Source organism: Cyanistes caeruleus, chromosome 10, assembly GCF_971803275.1.
Source record: "Cyanistes caeruleus chromosome 10, bCyaCae1.hap1.1, whole genome shotgun sequence".
Classification (NCBI taxonomy): domain Eukaryota; kingdom Metazoa; phylum Chordata; class Aves; order Passeriformes; family Paridae; genus Cyanistes; species Cyanistes caeruleus.
Genome location: NC_141710.1, coordinates 19433861 through 19458191, shown reverse-complemented (window position 1 = coordinate 19458191; position 24331 = coordinate 19433861). Strand labels below are relative to the sequence as shown.

At 38.4% G+C, this 24331-nt stretch overlaps 1 protein-coding gene across 4 annotated transcripts in view; it reads left to right on the top strand.

Annotated features, from left to right (window-relative positions):
• Positions 1–20139, top strand: part of NAALADL2 (N-acetylated alpha-linked acidic dipeptidase like 2) — a 406977-nt gene extending 386838 nt beyond the window's left edge. For all 4 annotated transcript variants that reach the window (XM_086844332.1, XM_086844333.1, XM_086844335.1 and 1 more), the window contains 2 exons: positions 2911–3109; positions 17653–20139. In XM_086844332.1, the coding sequence (XP_086700458.1) occupies positions 2911–3109; positions 17653–17851 (398 nt within the window). In that variant the 3' untranslated portion in view covers positions 17852–20139. The remainder of the gene's footprint in view (positions 1–2910; positions 3110–17652) is intronic.
• Positions 20140–24331: the final 4192 nt, after the last annotated feature.

Below are 24331 nucleotides of genomic sequence, written 5' to 3'. Positions count from 1 at the left end.
ATTAGATAATGCAGGGTTTTCTTGAAGAGTCATTTGCCCTTCCATTCCCATCTTCTCAGCCTGAGAAAAGCATAAATCAGTTTCCCTTGGTGGTGCAGTCCGGTGGGAGGTGATGCCTGTTCTGCCCTTAGTTGGCTGAGGTAACGCTGCCCATACTTGCAGGTTTTGTAGTGAAGCATGAAAAAAGGGCCTGGGTGTTTGTTTTCTAACAAGAGTTGGTTTAGGGTCTGTGGAGAACAAGTGAGAACATTTACAGGATTTTTCATGTTTAAAAGGATGGCCTGGTTGGCTTCAATTCCAAGTACAGAAAGATGGATTTTCCCTTTGTCTCACCTTCCCTACTGAAAAGGCAGAGCTGACATTTGCAATTGTTTATATAAGATTCAGAATAAAAACTATAAGTTTTACATTACTTGGAATACAAAGTGCTTTGCTGAAACCAAAGGATTCTTTCTAACAGGGTGAATTTAAACATTTCCATATGGAAACAAGTCCCAGGGTAAGGTGTGCACAGTGCCTGCATTACACACATGGGGATGGGAAGTTCTTCAGCTGCACAGGATGTTTGCCAGAGATTTGAAAATTAAGGATAATGATATTTTGCAAATATCTTAAATGTAACAAGCTTATATGCTTGAGGAATATTTTTCTGAGGCATCAACTTAGCTTGATCAGAATTTCAATTACTGCAGGCTCAGAGAGATACCAACCCTTTATATCAAGATACCAGCACGCCTGTTACTCATTCTTCTTAGGGAAAGGTGGATTGGTCAAGTGTCATTAGCAAAGGAGCCTTGTTCCAAACCAGGGCAGACATAAACCATCTTCCCTCACTCCTGTTCTCCCAGGGAGCTGCGGCTCATTGTTGAAATTCATCTTGATATCTCAGGAAATCTGACAGCTTCTGTCTCACCAGCATCTTGTCTCTCTATGTATCCTGGATCATTTCATGTTTTGCTAGATTGGAATGTGCTAGTCAGCTGAATGACAGGAGTATATGGGATCTATGAACTCCTTTTCCTTCACTGGAATGTATCCAGTAGCAAATCTCTTATTCCACATGAGAGGGAGAATATATTATATTCTGGCATTTCCTCGGAGTTCTTAGTTATACCTGTTTGCTTTTCCATTCCTATTATGTGCTCACCTTTCAGACTCCAACCATGAATAATTTGAGAAATGGCTTGGTGTTTCTCCTGATTTTAACTAGAATAGAGTTAATTTTCTTCCTGGTAGCTGGTACTGTGTTTTGGATTTAAGATGAGGGGGAGATTGGTAACTCACTGATTTTTCAGTTGTTGCTTAGTAGTGCTTACCCTGAGGACTTTCCAGCTTCCCATGTTTTGCCAGAGAGGAGTTACAGGAAGCTGGGAGGGAGCATGGCCAGGACAGCTGACCTGAACTGGCCAAAGGAGTATTTCATACCAGAGAACATCATGCTCAGTTTAAACTGAGGTGGCCAAGGAGGCTGATTGCTGCTGGGGCCAGGCTGAACACAGTCAGCCCAATAAAACTGCTCATCACTTGTCTGTCTTGGGTTTCATGTCTCTCTTTTGGTTTTCTCCCTTTTGGATGCCATGTTATTACTATTGTGGTTATGATCATCATCATTATATATCAATTATTAAACTGTTCTAATCTCAGCCCATTGGTTTTAACTTACTGATTCTTCTCCCCATTCCACCAGGGAAGCCAGTGGGTGGTACTCCCTTGGCAGCTGAAGTTCAGCCATGTCAATGATCCCCAATTACTATTTGTGATTTTTCCATGTGTATCTTCAACAATAAAGCTGAAAATTCATTGAACTCGAGTCCTGAACCACTTTCTTGGCTTAATTATCTCAGTCAGTAAGGTACAGAACTCCTTGAGGTTTCCACATTCTGGCAGAGGTGAGACAGCTCCTAGAGCTGCATGGTTTATGTTGATTAAGGCATTATTTGAAAGATCTAAGGATAGTTGGATTTCTTGTCAAAAGGCCAAGTAAATCTTAACCTTAAAGATAATTTCTGCACTCTGGAAATGCTTGTGCTGACTGATACTGCTTTTGACTTTCTATCAGCTTCAGGCTCTGCTTTCTGTCTCCATGTGCTTGTAAAGATGAAAGTGGTCATGCACACACTGGGAAAGGAGGCCACACTCTTCACCTGCACTGCAGGTGGGAGGAGGCTGCACATTCACACTGCTCCAATTCACACTTCTCCTTCTGGACTATGAACAGGGAAATACTGAAATCATGGTGTACTGAACCTAGGTGCTGCAGGCTTTTATTCTTTTGCTGTCTGAGTGGGGTTGCTAACAAAGCAATAGTTAACACTCCAAGTTTAAAAGGTTTTGAAAATATTGACTGGATTAGAATATGCATTAGGATATCAATTAAAGTCGGCTCATTGGCATATGACTTAAGTGATTAAGAGGAGCAATTTCACATACCCTCTAAAATTGCTGTTAACCTCTAAGATTCTAAAATGTTGAATCAAATTCAATTAACTCTGCATATTAAAATATTCTATAGAGCAGTCATTATGGAATCCAAGCACAGGCTTTCAGACTCGAGAGCAACAGCATCAAATGGCATTGAATAAATTCAGTCTCAGAAGGAAATGTTGTAGTTCCTGATTTATAACCATTGCTTCCTGTATGCCTGTTTTTCCAATGCTAGATTTCAAGCTGTACCCCAAAAATCATTCCTCACAACTTATTAGATCTTAAAGCATCAGAGCCCAAATTGATCTTTGAGAAACAGATCAGAGGTTACACGGAATGATCTATGGCTTCCCTTGACCCGTTCCGTGCTGCTCACAGGGGAAAAAGAGGCTCAGGTTTTAATTGGACTATTAATTTTGACTTGGAAGCAAGAGTAATAAGTGGTGTGTGAATCACTGGTGACTGTCTTGCTGTCCCTGTGCCCAGGTGATGAAGCAGGCGTCCCTCAGCTGCTGGCAGTGGCAGCACGTCTGAGGGACACGGCGGAGCTGTTCCAGTCGGACGAGATGCGCCCGGCCAATGACCCCGAGGAGCGAGCTCCTGTCAGAGTCAGGATGCTCAATGATGTGCTGCAAGGCTTGGAGAAAAGCTTCCTGGTTCATCAAGCTCCTCCAGGGCTTTACAGGTACAGTATATGGTGTTCCACGCATTCTGTAGCTGAGCTAAAATGGTATTCACTGCTGCTTGGTTTGCAGAACTGTCTTCAAAAAGAAAACCTCAGTGAGTACCCAAAAATAAAGTTGTTTTTTTTTTTTTTCCTATCACATCCTTTCTGCAGAAAACATTAATTCATTACAATGCAAGGGGTCATTAGAATGCAGCACTGTAGCATTTCTGTCATGACATTGCTGCTAACAAGACGAACGGTGTGATGGCAGCCCAGGCAGCGTGGCAGAAACGTGTGTCAGATGGTACAGGAAGCTTTCAGAAGAAGAAAATATTTTGAAGTCTAATACTGCTTGACAAGCTTCACCTATATTTTATTTAAAACTTTGTACAGTTCATTGAAGATTCAGAATTACACAAGATACTCCGTAGCATTATTTAACATATTTAATTATATAGCAGCGTTCTTGGATGCGTTTCAGCGAGTTAAAGGCAGTACATTCCAGTTAATGAGGAGGCCTGAGTCAGTCACTGTTCATAACATCTTGTCTCTGCTTGGAATTACTCTCTGATATGTATTCAGCTGCACTACCCAGGTTGGTTTTAAGATGTCGTAGTCATCCCATCTTTTACTTTCTAAGAAAGAAGTCTGCAGGTCTCTATTTCTCACCAGAACCAACTAAAATAGCAAAACTCTACTTTGAAAACTGAAAACTCTTGATTTCAGTTGATGGGAGAAAGTACCCAATGTCTCACTCAAGTGAATGTGTAAAGTGGGCATCAAACAGATCTGGTGGAGGTGGGGAAGGAAGCAGAAAGCTCCAGCCACAGGAGGGGTTCTTCCAATTAATAGAAATGGTGTAAAACAAATGCAATCATCTTTTGGCAAAGGGGGGAAAAAAAAAAGCAAAGTGGTTATGGGGAACTCAAAAGTGAATAAAGTCAGTGAATAAAAGCCCTACAGCTGTAATAAAGAAAATAGAATAATTACATTTGGGGAGGGGCTAATTTACTTCCTTCCTACTGTGATTGGATTTATAACATAAAGAAATAAGCCAAAATGGGATTAGATAAAGTCTAATATTCCAGGTTTAGCAGTGCTGTCTGTCTTGTCTGAACTGGTATGGTGTTGCAAAGGAGCCATAAAACTGTTTAGTAATACTCTAATCTGTATGTGTTGCATTGCAACAGCAACATTCAACATTGTTGAATCTGGCCCTGTTCTTTATTTGTAAAAATAAATTATATCAAAACTTAAGGTTATAAGGAGAAGGTTTTGGAGGTCTTCTAATATTTCAGTTCTTGCAATGCTTGCATTATTAAGTTTGTTATTTAACAAAATGTAATTACTAGATATGCAAACATAATGTAAGAAATTTTTCACCTGCTCTCCACAGTATTTTAGTACAGACCAAAAGTACTTTCACACTGGCAAAGCAGACACTGTGAAAGTGAAAATGTTGTCCTCCAGTTTAATTAAACTTGATACAAGATTTAACAGCACAAGATTTCGAAGTCTAGGAGAAAACATTGGCTTTGACTTTACTCTGAATAATTTTACCTGACATCATCTGGAATATACAACAGTAAAGGACACCTTGTGTATCATCATTTAGATGTTCATTTAAAAAGAATGCAACCTTTGGACGGTGCCAAGGTGTGTAATTGTTACCTTTAATGGTAAATCTACCCAGATAAACAGAATCAAGGACACTGTTAGATTGCTGATGTCCTTTGCTGACATTTAAAATCTGAAGTACGTTTGCTTAATTAAAAAATAAAAAAGCATCCAACTATAAGTCTTGTTTAGATTATTTTTCATTTTTTAGGGATTGAAAGTCCTTCTATTAGTTGATGAAGTTATGTGGATGTGTTTTGTATTCTGAAGCTATAATTGTGTCCCAACACTAGAAATACTTGAAAAAACTGATACACCTTTTTTTTTTTTTGGCTTGTAAAACTTTAAGCTTATTCTTTTTGTCATTTGATAAAGAAAACAAACAAAAAAAATCAGTCTCACAGCCAGAACCTTGTATGTCATGTTTCATCCCAGTCAGAAGATTGATAGGCAAGTTATAAACCTCTGAAATAGTGGTTTATAATGGAAATGCTGGCAGCCCTTTAACTATAGCAGCACAAGCAGTACAGCAATAAATACTGTGCTTCATCTGTAAACAGAAATTTAGGATGCAGTTTGCAGCCTTGACCTTCAGGCTCCAACTGTGTTTAGATCATTAAGATTCCATAAATACTGTAATTTACAGCCTTCTGAAGGAAGAATTTGTGTGCACAGTAAAGGACGTATTCTTCATGAAAAAATGATTGCTTCCTGTATACCCATTTGGACTCATATTCTCAACCTCAATCAAAGCACTTGACAAATTTGCTGAAGTTTTAGGCATCATTCTTAGCCTTGTGTTTGTCCTAATTCACACTTCTCTGGATCTATACTATGTTTTCTGTCCTGGAACTTGAATTAAAAAGGAAGGTGGATTTTTTCTTTATTGCAGGAGTGTTGCAACCTTCCTGTGCTTCTCTACTACAGGGGAACTGATACATCTTTTATATATAATTTTTTTTCCTATAGTTTGCACACACATTCCCATAGCTATAGTCTCTTACTGTATATAATGCTTTAAAAAACATAAATGCCTCATTCCAATCAATGTCATAGGGCACTTATTTGGGCATAATTGATACATTATGCATCTAGAAGGAGAAGTAATATAATCTACTTAATTATAAAACTTACTAGCAGAATTCAAATTACTAATTTTTTTAATAATTGGATTAGGATATGTGACTAAATTTAACTAATTATGATTGACATTTTCAGGTTGTTCAATACAGTAAATGCTGTAGTTTTGATACCCATCCTTCTCACCTGAACTTCTGACTCTGAGCTGCAAATTTGGCAGCAGCACGGGTTCCCCATGATCACTGTTTCCAACTGAGCTGGAAATACACAAGTACAGCTTTAATCAGGGTATTTTAGTCTTATCCAGAAATTTAGGTAGAATGAAAAATAATAGGTTGAGGAATACCCTGCTTTGCAAAAGTTACCCTGGGACTTGATTTGGGGTTAGAAGAAAATTGTTGAGTTTTATTTTACCTGAAATACTTCTTTGATTCGCAGTGGTGACCCTGGGTAGATATTCTATTTCCAGAATAAATGCCTAGGAATAAAATAGGATTGTTGATGGTATTTTTCATTTATCTCTCTTGGTTTCTCATGGCATAATTATAGTACTGATAATTATTTGGATTTATAATTTGTCATTAATTTAATGGAATAATCAGTAGAAATCCATTTGTTTCTTACCTTCAGCCATTTCTTGCTTTCCACTCTTGCAATGTATACTTGTGTGGATATTTCTTTGTGTTTTCTGATGATCATATTTTGCTGCTAAAGGTAATAATCATAGATCACGCAGCAGTGGCATCTACAAGGTTAATGTAAGAACAAAGGCTTTGTTACTTCAGGCACTGTAAAGGGGGAAAGAAAAAAATTCAAGCACATTGTCCTCTGCATGAGATGGTCAGCCTCACCAGAGGCATAAAAAGATTCCATGAATACTAATCACATCTCGCTTTTGCATGCTTTTCCCTCTACAGAAATACTGACCAAAACCCTGACACCAGGATCAGGGACAGCAAGACAGCAAGGATCTTCCTGGTGTTCATAAATACTGAGCTCAAATCTTGTGTTTGCCTAGGCTCACTAAGAGGGTTCTTGTATATTTTGTTGTACTTCTTATATTTGCTGATCCCCAGAGCTTCTGACAACCTGTCAGCCTGATGGATCTGTCAGGTCTGTGTGTGCACTCCTCACAGAGAGCCTCTCCCTGTGTTGAAAGGCAAAGCTCCTCAATTCACAATAACATTGAAAAAAAGGAGATAATAAAGCAAACTCCATGGAGTATCAGGCATGGCACCTTGGGTGGAGGGAGATCTCCAGTCTCAGTGGAAGTGTCACATTTCTTCAGGCCCAGGTCTAATTTTCAGATATGATGGGTGCTGTTGATACCAGATGGATCTAGCAGTAAGTATTCAGGATTTCCTAGAATCCCCTGGGATGCTCTCACAAAATTTCCAAACTTAAAATAGTCATTAAAGTCACAGTTTGTGTCTCCAGTATGTAAATTAAAGCCAGAAAGAGGCGTACAAGGGCTGAGGCTGTCAGTTCTGCTCCACTTAGGTGTGTTTTATTCTTAATGGACCCTTGCCTAAGGATGAGTTATGTCCTGACTGACAGTTCTGTTAACAGTTTTATAAAAAAAATCAAAGTCAGCTTGTGCAAAACCTTTCTTTTACAAGTTTTATCTTAGCATGCCAAGTTTATCCTTTCCATTAAGGCTGTATGCATCTGCCACCACTATTTATGGAATTGTTACAGGGGTGATTGTGCTTTGTCTAATAGATGTAATTGAGTGAATTGAGTAATAAGTAGGTGAAAAGCAAGGATTTTGGAAGCAATCTGTGTCTTCAGCAAAGACCTCCAGCAGTTTTTATTGCTCATTTGTACCAGTTAAACTTCTTCCTTTTGCTTCTTTTCATCATGGATATCCAAGTGTGACATTAACACTTCATTGGGCTAAAGAATTACAACAAATGGCTACATTTTAATGCACTGATCAAAAAGCTGGCAGAAAGCAAAGGTAGACTGTGCACCCTGAATTTGACATAATGAAATGAAAGAACAATCAAAAGGTGTTTTTTGTACCATTCAAAAAATGCAACTTGAATTGCTGCTGAACTCGTGCCACTCAAGTGTGTGTTGTTCACCAGAACAAATATTTTCCTTTCAGATTGGGATTTGTTATGTGCATTCCTGACATGTGTATATTCTACAGGATTTATTTCTGCTTTGCTGGTAAACTGCAGCAGCTTCTCAGGTTTCAAAATACACGTGCCCTAAGAGCCTAGTTTCTAGAGATATGTTTAGTAGGAAAATTAAAGACTTTATTATAATAATCTCCATGTGTAAACAAGCTGCTCATTGGATTTACAGAGGACAAGCATTAAAGATGCAAATATCCTGCTAATCTTAAACAGTAATGTGGGTAAACATGGAGTGCAATGTCACCTGCAAAATAAAACAAAACCCTTGCCCAGAGTTTCTACCAAAGACAGTAGTTCTGTCTCGTTGTATAAACTCTGGAGATTTCTTTCTTCGTTTTGAATTCCTCACTTATGACTTGGAGTAGAAAACATTCTTGTCTCCTTTGCAGTAGTGTTTGAGATGTTTTTTTGACCGACCTGAACCAAATGCATGGAGTATTTTTATTGTTCTGCTTCATATTATGTGGAGCAGAGAGTGATTTGATACGGTGTCGATGATCCTTAGTGTGGGAAATACTGAAATAATTCATGTTTCGCTGGCAGCAGTAGATAATGTTCTGTCTCTATTATCTGCCATGTGCAATTTGTAAATACAATGCTAGAATTATGTTGGGGGAGAAGGAAAGAATTGTGTGCTGCTTGTAGAATCCTGTACCTCAGATTTTTGCCTTTCAGTCAGAATAAATGAATTTTTGTCTTCCAACACAGCAATGATTTCCTACCTCACTTTTGACCCCCATATTTTGCATCTTTCAAAATTTGCAACTCCTTTTCTTCTGTGATTTTTTCATGGCTTATCAATGGAGTTAGGAACAGTGGCATTACTTGTTTCCCTGTCAATCCTTCTCTGGTGTTTCTCAGTTCTGCAGCTGTAGTTCAGCTCCCTTCTCTCTCTGATAAGCATTTGTCCAAATGTGTTTTTTACACCCAAAATGCCTTCCCATTTTCTTCTGCCTTATTCCTTTGAACTTTACAGTGTTTGAGCAGCGTGATTGTGGGTTTTGGTAAGTATGGAGCAGCACATTTATCCTAGCACACACCAGCAGCATTTACTAAGCTGGTAATGCTCTTACAAATTCCTGCTATGGTTATTATTTTTCTCATCACTGATAACAATGCTGAATTATGCCCTTTCTTAATACTGAGGAGATGCAGTAAAGTGAGTGATAGTCATACTCAAAACATCTGATCCATCTGAGTGGCAATTGAGATGTTTTTTCCTTTGGAATCACTGATACATGTAATGGCCATGAATTAATGGCTGTATTTGTTGTCTTGTAAATTTTTACTATTTAAAGAGCATTTGCTGCATAAATACTACTGAATTAGCCATCTGCAGAGCTGTAATTATGGCAGACTTTAAAGCTTATTTAAACAGGGAACATGAAAATCTTTTCATTACACCTGCAAAAGCAGAAAACCTCTGTAATCAGGGATTATGTCATGGCTTGAAAACAGATTTCTCACTTCCCTGATATGAAGGGAGACCTGGTTTTACATATATTAATTTATTTTTTCTCTTTGTACTTCTCATGAATTTTCTTCCATCTTTTTAATTAGGTTGATTTGTACACTTGCAGAGTTCTCTCTGTACAATACATCAGACCCATTATGTTTGTGATGCAGTAAATATTATTCTATTGTAATTTAACCCAGCATTAGTTGTCCTGAAGACAAGACTGTGCCCAGGAAATAATATTCCTCATGCTTCCCAGAAATCTGCATGGACTTGGTCTTGGGATAAAAAAAAAAAAAAAAAAAAAAAAAGTTGTTTATTTGTTTTTTTTTTCTAAAATGACATTTATTTTATGTGTCCTTACTGGATGTTTTAGCCCATTTCACAGCAGTTGTTCTGCTGACTGTCACAGATGTTGTGTGAGCTCAGTGCAGAGCTCTCCTGCCAACCTCCAGCAAGTCTTGTGGTTAGGATGCAGCTCCACTCCGTGTCCCTTGCTGGCAGATCTTGCTTGGTCTGCACTTATGGTGCTAAATAGGGCAAGAATATTTAGTTCCAGAAAAAAAAAAATTATCTACTGTGATCTCAGGAAGCTATACAAAGTGTTAGATTCTGAATCATTTATTAAATATGACAGAAACTTAATATTTCATGCATTGTTTGATCTCTATTATAAACAGTAGGACTGGTAACATTTTTTTAGATCCAAGAAATATATGAAATTTTTGATCATGACAGATAAGAACCACTCAGGTATAGTTGAACTATTAGCCAAGAACACTTCCTGAATAGAGTACAAAAATAAATGGTATTCGTTGGGAAAATAGTTAATATGCAACATTCCCCCACTAATGTATTAACCAGGCAATAGAGCTTAGAAATGTATTGATGAGATCATTAACAGGAAAATTACCTTAAGTGGGAATTAAAAGAAGTGTTAACTTTGTGTGTGTACCTGCCACTGAAGGTAATAATGATATAACTTTGGGCATTTCTTTAAAGGTGTATTATGACATAATCTTTTATCCCTCGTTAACTCTTATGCTAATGACCTATGGTTATGGTCTCATGTCACATGGCACGGAGATATTTAGGGTGATAAACCCAGTCAGGATCAGAACTGGAGATCAAGGTCAAGCCAGTTTCCTGCATTAAGCACTGGACACTGTGTGCTGCTTTGTTTAGGAATGGGATTCCTCTGTAGGAAGAGGATATTTTACATGATTTCTGAATAAAAAGTCCTATGAAGCCATCAGAACATCAGCTGTGAGCCATTTGGAAATAATTTTATTAATTCACTTCCCTCAAGTTCTTCAAAATAGTAGCACATCTGCTTTGAATTTGAGTGTTTCAGACTGAGACATCCTTAAAGGATAGATAGTTTCCTCCAAATTATTCACACAAGCATATGTTTCTTTCACTCGAGAAGCAAGTGTAGCATAAATCATTCAAAGAACAACATGCTTACATTTGTTACCAGCAGCTACATTATTTGAAATTTAACAAAGAATATTTCATACCAGAGTCTGCCAGCAAATAACATTTTAAAATACAGTTATATCAATTTTGTTCAATGCATCATCACTCTTTTAAGTATAAATCTCAGTCCTTGTTCTGAGGAACCACAGAAAAAGTGCTGGTGGATTTTCAAGGAATTTTTACATCTCCATGGGGTATACATCATTCTCTCATCAGCTGCATACAGGGTTTGGAAGCTCTGTGGCAAAGACTCTCATAGTGGCTTCTGTGGCTTCTTCAGGAATTTCTGTATAAAGTTGCTTAATTAATTTCTGTAAAACCCTAGAGAAAATAAGGCCCAGTTAGAGGACTGTTCTTTAGTAGTGATAAGTAGTGACTTCCAACTTCTGAAGAACAAATACATCCTATTTGTATTTTTTTATTTCACTTCTGTGAAGTCATTCAGTACTGTTGAACCTGTAGGTTGGATTCTCCTTACCTACTGATCTTGTTTACTCCAAAGCAAGAAAGAAATCAGCTCCTAAACTCAGCAGTTTTTCACCAGGAGAAAAAACCATGAGTGCATGGTAATGTTGATGTTCAGCACTGGCAAATAGATGCCTGATTTTACTCAAACTCTTTAAGCTAGTCAGGCTTCTTAGCTCCATTATTTGAGGCTGTTCCAGAACATCAGTTCTCTTATCATCTGCTACATGCTTCAAGTTGCCAGCTTCCATTTGTTCATGGTTATTATATATTAGACTAGACACTGTTTGCTATCAAAACTCACAAAAATTAGGAAGTGATGTAATTACTGTTTATTTAATGAAAGTGAGAAAGTTTGGTACAGGTTGTCAGAGATTCAGTATTTCATTTTTTCTCAGCCATTGCAGAACATTGTCCTATTAACAGAAAATCAAGCTTAGCATTGTTAGCTTTACTTTACTGTATTTAACTATCAAAAGAATAGTTCCCTTACATGTTTCAGAACAGGAAAAGTGAATGTTTTCTGTGAATGTTGAGTTTTGGCCATAAAAAAGTCCTCAAGCAACCTTTCTTGGGTTAAATTCTTTAATAGACCTTTTTCTTTCTCTTTAGCATTCTGAATGCCCCTACATGTGCTTTGGAATCTGGTATTGGTGCACTCAAGGCCCTCACAAAGATTTAAAGTTGTCAAGGTGCATCAAGCTGAAACTTAGGCTAGAGTTAGGGTTAGGTTAGGCTTTAGTGATCCTTCAGTGAGAGATTAGTGTGTTTCAGGACAGTGCATTCCTTACCTTTAAAAACTGCTCTAATCAAAGAGAACCATAGGGAAATAAAAGATGATGTATCTTGTAACCCACTACTCTTCCAGTTTGGCTTCTCTTTTTCCCTTTGTTTATTTGGCAGACAGTCAAACCAAGCCTCGAGACACTTCACACAGCTGCTAAAATCAGGATTATTTTTTTTTAAGAGGCCCTATTTAAAACTGACCGCTCAGAAATGTACTCCAGCCTGGAATAATTATCTCCTTGTGCTCCCATGTCCCAACAGGATTCTGTTCATGCACACTTACCACAACCTCCAATTGCCATAATTTACTCAATTAGAGATGTCCTAATGCCTATGTTTTATGCAAGATAAATTTGTATCTAGCAGGGAGAGAGTTTATCTGGCTTACCCTGTCACATAAGGATGCCTTTGAAATGCCTTTCAGTTGGTTAAACTTTATTTGGGTTTGATATCTCGATTACCTGCAGCTTATCAAACTGCTGATAACATGCAAATACATCCCTTTCAGGCAGAGACTCACCTCTGAGTGTACATGATTTTAAATATATCACTTTCTGGAATATATATTGGTAGAACCATTTGCAGCCTGTAAATGAGAGCAGCAGGAGAAGGCAGTTGATGGCTCTTTAAAAAAGGAGAGGCTGTGTGGGAAAACAAAAGTTAGGAACAACATATCACAAGCAGAGGATCCTTAAAAATGTCATGCTGGGTTTGTGGGGACCTGGGGCAGTGCAGGAGTGGTGGCATTTACAGCTGAGTTGTCCTGAGTGGTTGGGTGCCACATCCCCACCTTCCCTGCCCAGGTGTGTTTTGTTCCATCCCATGGCCCCAGAGCTGGTGACTTCCAGCATCAGTCCAGCAGGGAATTGTAGCATTGCAGAAAAGAAACAAAAGAAACAAAACCAGGGGTTCCTCTGGATCAGCCCTAATGACATGTAATGACACTTCACCAGGGCATATATTCCCTCCTGATAAAAGCTAATCTTACATGGCCAGCAGCTATAATTTTATAATTATAAACCTTCTGCCACAATGAAATAAAATAGGTAAGATAACAAAACTGCATGTGAGTGTCAAAAAGGTTTAAAAAATAGGAAGAGAAGAAAGGAGAAGAACCATTGGAGATCAAAGGATAAGGATCCCAGAGGAAGGAAGGAAACTTTCTTTGTGTGTTCACTGCAAAATTTTCTGAGGTGCGAACTTGCATAAATAAACCAGTGTAAATCCTCTTGTGCTGTTTCCTGAGAAGATTTTGTGATATTTTTATGTCCAACAATGAAAAACCACTGTATGGAACTGGAAGTCCCAACATGTAAATACTGTTGTTAGAGTGCATTTACTTATTTACTAAAGTAATCATACTTTATGTCTTCTTACAAACATGAATGAAAACATACTCCTAAACATAAGAAAAGTGCATTCAAAATTGAACAGTATCAGGAGAAAAGGAAAATCAGAGAATCCTTGTTCTGGTGTGCTTGCTTTTTTTTTTTTTTTTTTTTTTTTTTCCCTTGGAGAATACAAGAAAAAACAATTCAGGGAATTATAAAATTAAGTTTGTAAAGATGCTGAAGTCATAGCACATTGCATTCTAACTGGAATAGACAAAAGCTGCCCACAGCATTTATCTATAAACAATTTTACTGTGATTCCACAGAGAAAACCTGCACTCATTTCATGTGGGACAGTAGACTTACCATCGTCTCCTAATGATTTAATAATTACTTTTCAAAATCTCAAACGTGGGCTGTTAGATAGGAGTCTGTTTGTAAGTGCCTGAATAATTCATCTTGTGTTGTACACTTCCTACAGACAAAATTTTCTTGCAAGCTAAAAAATCGTTTTTCGTGACAAGAATAATGTGGTAATCTGGTTTCATCTTGTACTGTCCAGTTGCTCTAATATTGAAGTTGTGTTAAAGCCAATTTATTTCTAGTGTGACCTGTCATTCAAGGATTTGCCAAAATCCTTCTGGTCTGGTGAGTGTGACAGTCCCTTCTCATTTGTGGTTATGTAGAACAGCATTTAATGGCATTATTTGAATCAGGAATTCTGGTGTTCCTAGGCCTGCCAAGGACTTAGAGAAGTTACAGAAGAGGCTCTGTTTATTGTTTCTTTACTTTGCTAACGCTGTTTGTTTTGTTTGTAGCCCTTTTATCTTTCAGTGGTACTGCCTGAAGTTATTAATTAGGTTTCCTACCTTACACTTTTCAGGTCACTGGGATGTGTCATAGAAACAAGCCCATTAGGATGAATGATGTGTGTTGTAATTTCATCAGTGTCATCAATAATGTACTGCAGTTTTCTGTTTAGGAGTGTCTTTCTGTTTTGTGGGGGTCAGGCTGACTGTGTGAATTATATTTATAGGATAAAATAGTTAAAGATGAAGGTAGATACTTAAGCAATTAGGCAAGAAGCTGGAATTGTTGTTTTAGAAGTGTAGGCTACAAAACCAATTTTTGTTAAGGAATGTTAAAGTAATTGAATTTCACAGTGTGAATTAAGGTCTCTTGCTATCATTCTGGATGTTGTGGGCACATGGTGATACCTTGTGTCAGTGAAATGACTGGGGTTTATTTTTCAGTGGATGTGTAATCCTTAATGAAAACGCTTTTCTGACTTGTAAAGGCTTGGAAGTAATAAACTGAACTGACCATTTTCTTCATTTGATGAAGCTTCAACAGAGATAAAAGTTAACTTGTATAAATTGACTCTCATGAACATGCATAGAGAAATCATTTTAAGCAACAAAGGGGTGGCATGGCTTGCCAAGCAAAGATAAGTAATTGGAAAATACAAAACCCCAGTGAGAATTCCTAGCAGAAAATCTGAAAAAAACAGGTGCTGTATTATGTTACTTATTATTAGTTGCACACATAAAAATATAAATGAAGTTCTGTCGTACTATGTAATCAGCTATTCTGAAGTGATGATACTATTTCAGGAGTTAAGATATTATTTTAAAATTATGACAGTAGATTGCTTGTCTCATTCATCAAACATCTAAGCTCTCATCAGGCACTAATTTGCCCTGCATTCAGGTGGGGAGGACTAGCAGTACTTGTTTTGGCTTGGATCACATGCTTATGTATTTACTGTGGAATCACCAGTGATTCCAAAATCACAGCACTAGATTTAAACTGTATTAACACCATTTAATGTCAGGGTAAACTTTTTTTAGCTCGTGTGCCTTGTTTAGACCACATTTGATGATGGACATGAGGTCTGTTCCTGTTCACCACCAACTTTGTCTCAGCAGTCCCCAAATATTTCAACGTTCAGACCATCCTCTCTTCAGTCACTTCTGGCAGTCAGTGTTCTGCTGATGGTTGCTGTCTTATGATGTTTTTATAAGCTGACCTAAAGGAATAGAGGGGTGCTAAGACAGATCAGGGCACCAGTGTTGTGGGAATTTGGAGTAGAATTCCAGCTCAGTCAAACTCTCCCAGCCACCAGCAGCCAGATCTCTCCTGAGGGTAGAAGGAAATGTGATTATCTATAGCACTGTCCTTGCTGTTGGAGGTGTTTGAGGGGCTGTGAGCAGGCTTCTTTCTCCCTGTGAACTACAGGAACTACAGAGGAGAGTTCTTCAAAAGCCTGGTTCTGCTTGCACTGATCTCAGCAGGAATCCCTGAACTGAGACAGCAAAATCAATCCCTGCTTTGAAAAATGCAGTATTTCCCACAGCACAGCCTATCCTTAAAAACCAACCAACCAACCAAGAATTTATCTGGTTCTCAACATACACATTTTCATTTACAGTATTGCAGAGACTGCTTTGGGACAGTCCACGAGATAACCACGAGATAACCACGAGATAACCATGAGATAACCTCTGAGTATGAGCTGCACCTCTGAGTAGCATCAGCTCCGAGCTGAGGGAGCAGGGGCTTGTCCTGTGGCTGCTGCAGTGCAAGCTGAGGAAGTTATTGCCACATCTGCCTCTTTCTGCCCTCTTGATGAGGCTCTCTGTCCTCACTGAGCTGTTCTTGCACGTACTCCTAACCTGTTCCTGTCTAAGTGGTCTCTGTCAGTGATAGCCTGTTGTTTAAACTGTCTTTCTGCTGCAGTGGTGGATTCCAACCCTTTCCCTCCTCTGTTTATATCTCCAATGCATTGCATTGCAGACCCCTTGAACTGTCTGGATGTATTGCTGTCAGGGGATGAAAAACTCATCATTCCTTCTGCACACTGCTGGGTTTGGATGTATACTCAATATCGGGGGCTAAAAACATGGACTGAAAAATTGCCTTATGAGGACAGGAGTTATTTTGTATCTTTGAAAAAAATGGCCTCTCATTCAAAACGTTTTTTAAATTAAAAACATGGCAAAAGATTGTGGGTGTTCTGTGGTGTCATTTGTTGGGCTCCTTTGTTACCTTTCCCCCAGGCAGAGTTGCAGTTAGGAGATCCTTGGAATGACAAGAAGCACTTTTGTGTTCATCTGTCTTCTGTAAATAAACTTGGCAGTTTTATTACTAATTTGGATTTGCCATTTGGCCTGTTCTGTGGTGCCATTAGGTTACTAACAAAGTGTGTGAGTTGTCGTGTTTCTTGCTGGGTTCTCCCTGGAGCAGCTTCTCCCCTGCCCTGAGCACCTGTCCTGTATTTAAGGATAAGGTCCTGCACCAAATCACTGTAGCTTTCCTGTTTCAGATTTCCTTCACTTCTGTTTGCAATCAAAGGAGCTCCTGGGTGGAGATTTATGATATTTATGTGCTCTTCTAATTAGTATAATGATTACACCTGGTTTTGGATAACATTTATAGCCTGCTTCAAAGAGTCCCATTAAAATTCCTGACTAGCTTTGAATTCCGAGCCTTCCACACCTCACACAGATAGCATTTCCAAGGGATCACACGATACTCCTGCATCTGTTTTTCTACAAACCCTTAAAATTTTTTGCAGATATTACTTGAAAACACAGATTTTGTTTCACAAGGGTTTAGCTGTGTGTGCTGTTTCTTTCCTCTAGGATGGGACATTAAAGGTGGGTTACTCTTGTTCTGAAACCACAAAGGATTATTGATGAAATAAAGTCTCTGCTGAAGGCAAGGAGAGTTTTACCATTGGCTTCAATGCAGCTGGAATTTCACCTCTGAGGTGTGAAATAAATAACATGAGCAGATAGGAAAAACAAAAACAAAGCCAAACCTGTGCTGAGGGTTCACAGCAATAACCAAACTTTTTAGAGAGGAATAAATGGAATTCATCTGTGATACAAAATCCTTCATGAGGGGTGTGATAGGTCTAAGCTGATGCTTCTTAATAAAATCTTGAATGGTCAAAGAGGAATGTGAGATTTCTTTGATGGATTTAGTAACTGCTCCAATGTAAGTACACCTAGTTCAGTGAATAGATTCAGTTCATAGAGGCATAATAAATACAAATTTGTCTCTCAATCTGCCACGGGTCAACCTTACTGTGCATTGTTTGTATCATCTGTAAGCTGATACTTGCAGGGTTTCTTGACAGAATCTGATGGATTGTTTTTGAGTAAAAATTTTATCATTCTCTCCATTGTTCTCTTTCAGAAATATTCTTTACAGACTGGATGACAGGACCAGCCAGTTTTCAGTACTGCTGGAGGCACTGGAGCACTGCAAACTACATCAGTCAAATGAGACTGTTCAAGCAGCCTTGTCAGAGGTGCTGAACAGCATCAATTCAGCTCAGGTTTACTTCAAAGCAGGACTTGATGTGTTTGAGACTACCTTAGCTGGAAAGAAATGAGAGGATTCTCTGCATTCTAAGACATTTGTTTACAGCTCGCTAAACAAAAGTTTGACTTGGACCAGAATTGTTCTGAGGATCAAACCTTTCTCAGCCTTTCCTTCAGCTGGCTCTTAAAGGTACTGCAGCACGTGGTTTCAGAAATGTAAAACAGTATTTTGCACTGTTCACAGTATATCTGAAATGTCTGTTCCTGAATGTATGAAACCTAAAGAGACGGAATAACACTTCAGAGAGGATTTTTGGAAGGACATCTGCTGTATTTTTGTATGTAAAATACGTTTTTATGACTAAGAGCTCAATCATGCAAAGTACCAAGCACGTCCTGTGATGTGCTGAAGCCCTGGTTCTGAGACACCCCAGATGTGCACCCAGGGGCCATTTCCTCTGTCAGAAAAATCTGGCACAAGTTTCTTAATGTTTCCAGCAAGTTCAGCTTCTTCCTTACTCCGTTCAGAGTAAGTAGCTGAAGGAAGTGGTGTTTCCATGGGTATCCAGCACCGGAGTGGAAATGCACTGCACACCTTTACGGGTGCAATCCAACACCTTTACTCCTGTGGAACAAGAAATACCTCAGTTCTGAGAATACAGATAAACTTTGATTCTTCCATTTCTGTATGAAAATAAAGAGTTGTTTTCTCTAATGTTCCTTGGAGAGGAAATTTTTGTGATGATTTCAAATTATTTGAAAAGTGTGAATCGGTAATTACACTTGCACAAAAATGCTTTGAATGTTTATGTTAAATGAAAGAACTGCCTAGTCCTTATAAGGCTAGAGGCCTTTACAAATTTTCACCAAACATTCCCAAAACATTTCACTTCAAGGTCTATAAATTTCCAGAGAGCTGGAAATAAAAGCAAGACCTCCAAGTCCTGGGAAGAGTTTTGGGATTCCATCGCTCTTTGCCATCCACCATTCCAGGCCAGATCATTCCATAAGGAATGATGGAATACAGGACCTGGATCGTTGTCAAAAAAGCACAAGGAAAACATACATTCATTCCCTGCTGTAGAACCAGGAATTCAAGTGTGGAGGCACAAGCTGGTGAAGCATATTGCAGAGCTAAAATGCAAATGTGTTTTTCCATTGGTAAAAGGATCTAATCACACCATTGCCTGTTGGCCAAAGTAATCTGTGAGAGAAAGGATCAGGAGGTTCAGTGTCCTCTAGGGACATGCTATGCACATTTGAGAACTCCAGATTTTAGTAATATAAACAGTTGTAATTGTTAAGCCCTATTTGGGTTTTACAGTCTCAAACGATTCTAGGTTTAGAGCTTAAATAATTAATTTTATATAGATACTTAGAATTTAAATATAATTTATTTGATGGAAATGTTAAATGTATTGTTACCCAGTTTGCCATGGAAACATTACAGGAACATTTCAGGTTGCAATAAAAATAGAAAAAGTGTCTGTATTAATGTTTAAAAATTGCCTTCAGGAAAATTTCTGAGTGCACAATTTGGTGAAAAATGTTTTGAAGTTCACATAGCAAGAAATGAGCTGTTTACAGATCTGGGTTTCTGTTTCCAAAGTCCTTAGCAAAGGGGTCTCTCCAAGCCATGGCCCAGGACTGCTATGCTGTTTCTACATTTCTTCACAGGTTATGATTGAACAGTGGGAAAAGCCCCCCGGGGCTGACCAGGGGCAGAGCTGTGCAGTTGTACAGCAGCACCAGTCAGTGGGACTGCAGGGACTCAGACATCATTATCTCCTAGCTTTCCTTGGCATCTGATCAGCAAAAGTTGATGATGATTATTTTGCTAATGCTGGCACCAGTTCTGTTTAGTGCAGAGAGAATTTGACTTCTGGAGAGTGACATTGTTTATGATGTAGATTCACCCCCTTGTTTGCACAGTTTTTATTATTGTAAGATATAAGTGGTTGGAATATCCACATTTGAATTGTATGTTTATTTTTGGGACTTGGGGATGTACTGTGGATGCTACAATTGATTGTATTTGTGACAGGAACCACTCTTGTAACAGTTCATTAATGACATAATTTCTTTTAGAGTGCTGTCTCACTGTGGAGCCTTCAATGGTATTGAGTGATAAAGGGTCAGGTACCGTTAGGAGACCAAAAAGAGAGATTAACACCTTTGTTAACTCTACCAGGTGAATTTAATAACTGCTTCCTCATCCTTAGAATGTTCCACCAAACCCACCTCTAATGCAACCAAAGTGTACTCAGCAAAATCAGTGAAATCTGGTGGGACCAATATCCCTCATGGATGATTTCTCAACCCTGTAATTCCAAAATAAAATATTTATTTTGTTTTCTCACTAATGTCTTTCTGTAACCACTTCTAAAATAGCAGACTTCAAAGTACTCCACTAGAAAAGCCCTGCTGTTGTAAATGTGTGTCTGTTGTAGAGACAATCAGATGTTCTTGTTGGTGAGATGAATCAGATGAGCTATTTAGGGACTGAAATGCATTTATTTCAATGTCATCTCACACTTATAGATCTTTTGTAAGCTTTTATTTCAATGTTCAGATCTTACATACAAGTGTAAGTGATAATATTTGTATCATTATTGCTCAGTGATAATATTTGTATCATTATAGCTTTAAAAAAAAGCACTTTTGAGCCATATCCTTCCATTGGTTTTTAAATCCTACCTATTGACTCGAAGGAATGTATAGCAAGTTAAGGTCTTAAGTACCTGGTGTGCTTCTAACACAGAGATTTTGCCCAACCAGCTGTGGAACATCAGCCAAAGGAAGGTGTTAGTAAATCACAGCAGACTTCATTCCTATGTTGTACTGGAACAAACAGAGCGCCCTTAAAGGCAGAAGTACATTTGCAAATTGCCTGAATGATACTAAAAATGTGTTAGCTTCTCAGAAGCATCAATTGCCAGAGACAGTATAACAAATGCATTGATTGCTACTTGATCTAGAGTCATGCTCACAGTGACCAGAAAATCCCTGCAGCCTGCAATATTTGTATGTTGAGACAGTTGATAATAAAAAGCCAATAAGTTTTTATTAGTATGTATTTTAAAGAGTCCATAAAAAAGCTAAAGTACAATCAAGTCAGATGAATAAAAAGTGCATGTGAGCTGGATTTTGAGTACTAACCTTAAAAAAGGCAGTGAATTGTTTTTATCATCCAAGAAAAATAGTACCTGTGCGAATATATGCAAGCACAAAAATGCCTTTTATCTTCAAAAGGTTGTGCAAACATTAATTTGCTTGCAGTGGTATGATACATCTACATAAACATAGATGTAAATAATTACACGAGAAAATTAGCAAATACTTTGCACTGCCTCACTTATCTTTCAGGAAAGTATTTCAGTCTGGGGATGTGAAAGGAGGCACTGCAGCTGACCTCAGTTCTTGCCACAGTGGGTGGGGAAAGGTTAAATCTGACATATTACAGAAGGAACCACTGGAGGTCATCTATTCCAACCCCCATGCTCAAGCAGGGTCACCTAAAAACAGCTTCCAGGAGGAGCTGTGTTCAGATTTCTGTTGAATACCCTGCAGGAATGGAGATTTCTCAACCTCTCTGGGCAATCTCTGCCAGTGCAAGGTCACCCTCACAGAGAAAGTGTTTCATTCTTCTGTAGAAACAGTTCCTCAAAATTTCTTCCTGGATATCTGAGTTACTAAATTATTGTCATTAGTTTAATGGCAAACATTCAAAAGGTAACCATCATTTCATCTAGAAAAACTCTCAGACACCATCTCTAGGATTTCACAGGTATAATATGTTGGAAAGTTGAGATTTGTCCTTCAAGCCTCAAAGTTGTTTTTTTTGAAATCATAGAAACTAATGTCCTTATCTTTTGAGGTCTTTTGCACAGTCCCTGGTCCCCAGTCATGGGATTTCTTTATACTTCTGGAGTCTGATGGAGAACAAAAGATGTATTAGAAAATGCAGGGAGGGGAATCACCCAGCAGCACATGGGTAACTATAAATGCATCTCCTGGCACTCTGTCACTGTCTCAGCAAACAAGCTCAGTGTGGGGAGATCTCCTTTCCCTTTGTCACTCTGAAACTTTTTAGCAGTCCCAGAAAAGTGATAGGAAGCAAATCTCATTTTGAGATGCCTGGGACCTATTTGGGAAACAGCCTTGTACAGCACTATTAGTGTTCAAAGCAAAGTAAGGAGGTGTCTTTTGGAGCTCTGAATCTACAAAATTTGAGGTAGGGGCTGCAATTGCACAAGCAAATGTCTCAAATGTAGACTATTAACATGTTTGTGGTCTGTTACATGTTATAATAATTATAAAAATTATTGGGTACCAATGCAGTGATAATTTTGGGTGGTTTTAACCATCTGGCTATTTTTTATCCCTCTAACACCATCTTCTTCAATCTCCTGCATTCACCTTCTCTCACATCTTTTTGCAATGTGGTGATTTTTCCCGTCCCTCACCACCTTTTTCTCAGCCATTCTCACTAGCTTTCTATCTCATTCTGCTTCCTTATCACTTCCTAAGATGCCCTTTAATTTGCCAACCACCAAGTTAATCCCCCTCTTTTCTCTCTCTGATCTCAGTCATGCCTTTTGTTCCCTATTCAGTTCTCAGCTCACCTCCCTCAAGTTTAAATTATTATTCCTGGTGCAGCTGACCGTAATAAAGAGCTGAAAGTGGTGGAAAAGTCCTGCTCAGATCCAGATGGATAAAGTGTAAGGAGACATCATCTGTTACATTCAAAGTATTCACTTCTGAGTCCATGCAAGCAGCAGGTTTTCAGTTATAGCTTGACTAAATGGAAAGAGATTTTTTCCCATCTTCTTTCTCTCTAATGTCTGGACCAGGAAATTCCCTCTAAAGTAGCAGTGTAGAAAGGTGATAATCTTGAAAGTTTTGAAATAAACTTTTGAAGTCTATTTGAATCCAATTCTGAAGCTGGATGAATAAGACATTATAGACAAAGGATCAGAATTGGTACTACCTGTCTACAAAGTAGAGCAGGCAGTGTCTAAGCACAGAATTTCTCTGACCTTGCAGGAGCCATCCAGCATTCCCTACATTCCCCATGCTGGCTACACACCAAACTGATGTGTGTAATTATGCTGTCCTGCTGTGTTTTACACTATAAAGGATGACAAGGACTAAAGGCACATGCACAAACTTGAACATGCACATTTGAGCCTAGGAAGTGCCTGAGAATAATGAAAACTCATCTGGGAAGAAAAGGCTTTAAAAATATCTAAATTAGACTGCTTAGTGTTTACCAAAACTATGGTGCTGTTAAGCCTTTGTTCTTCCCTAATTATAATCCCACTGCTGCTGGGTATTTCTACTATTGCTCATACACCGTTGTCATAACTGGAGAAAATGTACACCTGCATGGATTTACAAAAAAGGTTATGTTACCCCTCAGTCTTACTGACCTTACTGGACTGTTTTTTTCAGCAGGGTTGACTTTACCATAATTATTTACCAGGGTACTATTCCACAGAAGCAAGGTCAGCAGAATTTGGCCACCATTCATGGAATTTCCCGATAGATTTGGTATCAGAAGATCAATTATTTCTGTTTAGTCTATTTTCTTTAATCTCTCAACATAGACTATTACAAGGAAGATTGTAATTTTTTTTAACTTGGGAGGAGTCTCTTGATCAATGTTAAGTAAGCCCACAGGGCAGAATATGAATGTGTACGTACAAGTGATATAATCTAGAATTAACTTTGTACCTATTATGAATGTTGGATTAATGCAGACATACTTTTATAAATTTCACAGGTTGGAATTAATACAAGGGCTTAATTTAAGAAATTTAATCAGAATAAGGGCTGTGTAAATGTAGTATATGCTTTCTCATCTGCCTAATCCATTTGGTTAAAAAAAAATAGGGTTTATTTAAGCTTATATTAAGCTTGTTTAAGCTGCTTCTCTCTGATTTATTTTCCAGAAAGCCTTTGAAAATGAAGTCTTGGTCTTTCTTTTTCTTTTAAATGTGTGCTGCCTTTAATGTTTATGGAACACTTCTCAAGTGTTCAGACAGTGTAACACCACCTTGTCTGATCACTCTTGGATTATTTGATAGGATTGAGTGGAACTTCAAAGCATGATCTTTGGAAGAAGGTCCTTTAGTGGCTGTTACTATACATGATATTATATATATATTATATATAGAGTGGCTGCCTTTACCATGCAGTGCTGTAGGTGTGCAGTGTGATGCTTTGAGGCACTAATGTAAGAGAATTTTTATTTTTTCAGTCGTTTTGCAGAGACCTGTTAATTTTCTCCCCTTGAGGCTGCACTCCCCCGACCATGCTGGTGACAGAGCAATAATACCAAGTGCTCTTAGCACAGGTACGTGGCTTGCTGAGGGTTTCTCTCAGCTCTCAGTGCATTTCCAGTTTTTAATTAGTGTCCCTTGTAGCCCCACTTTGCTTTTGTGTAGCACAGTCCTGATAGCAGTGTGAGTGACCCCAAGGAGAGGTGGACAGGGCTGACTTTTTGGTGAACTTGCTACGGAAGCTGCTGATGCCCCTGTCCTTAAAAA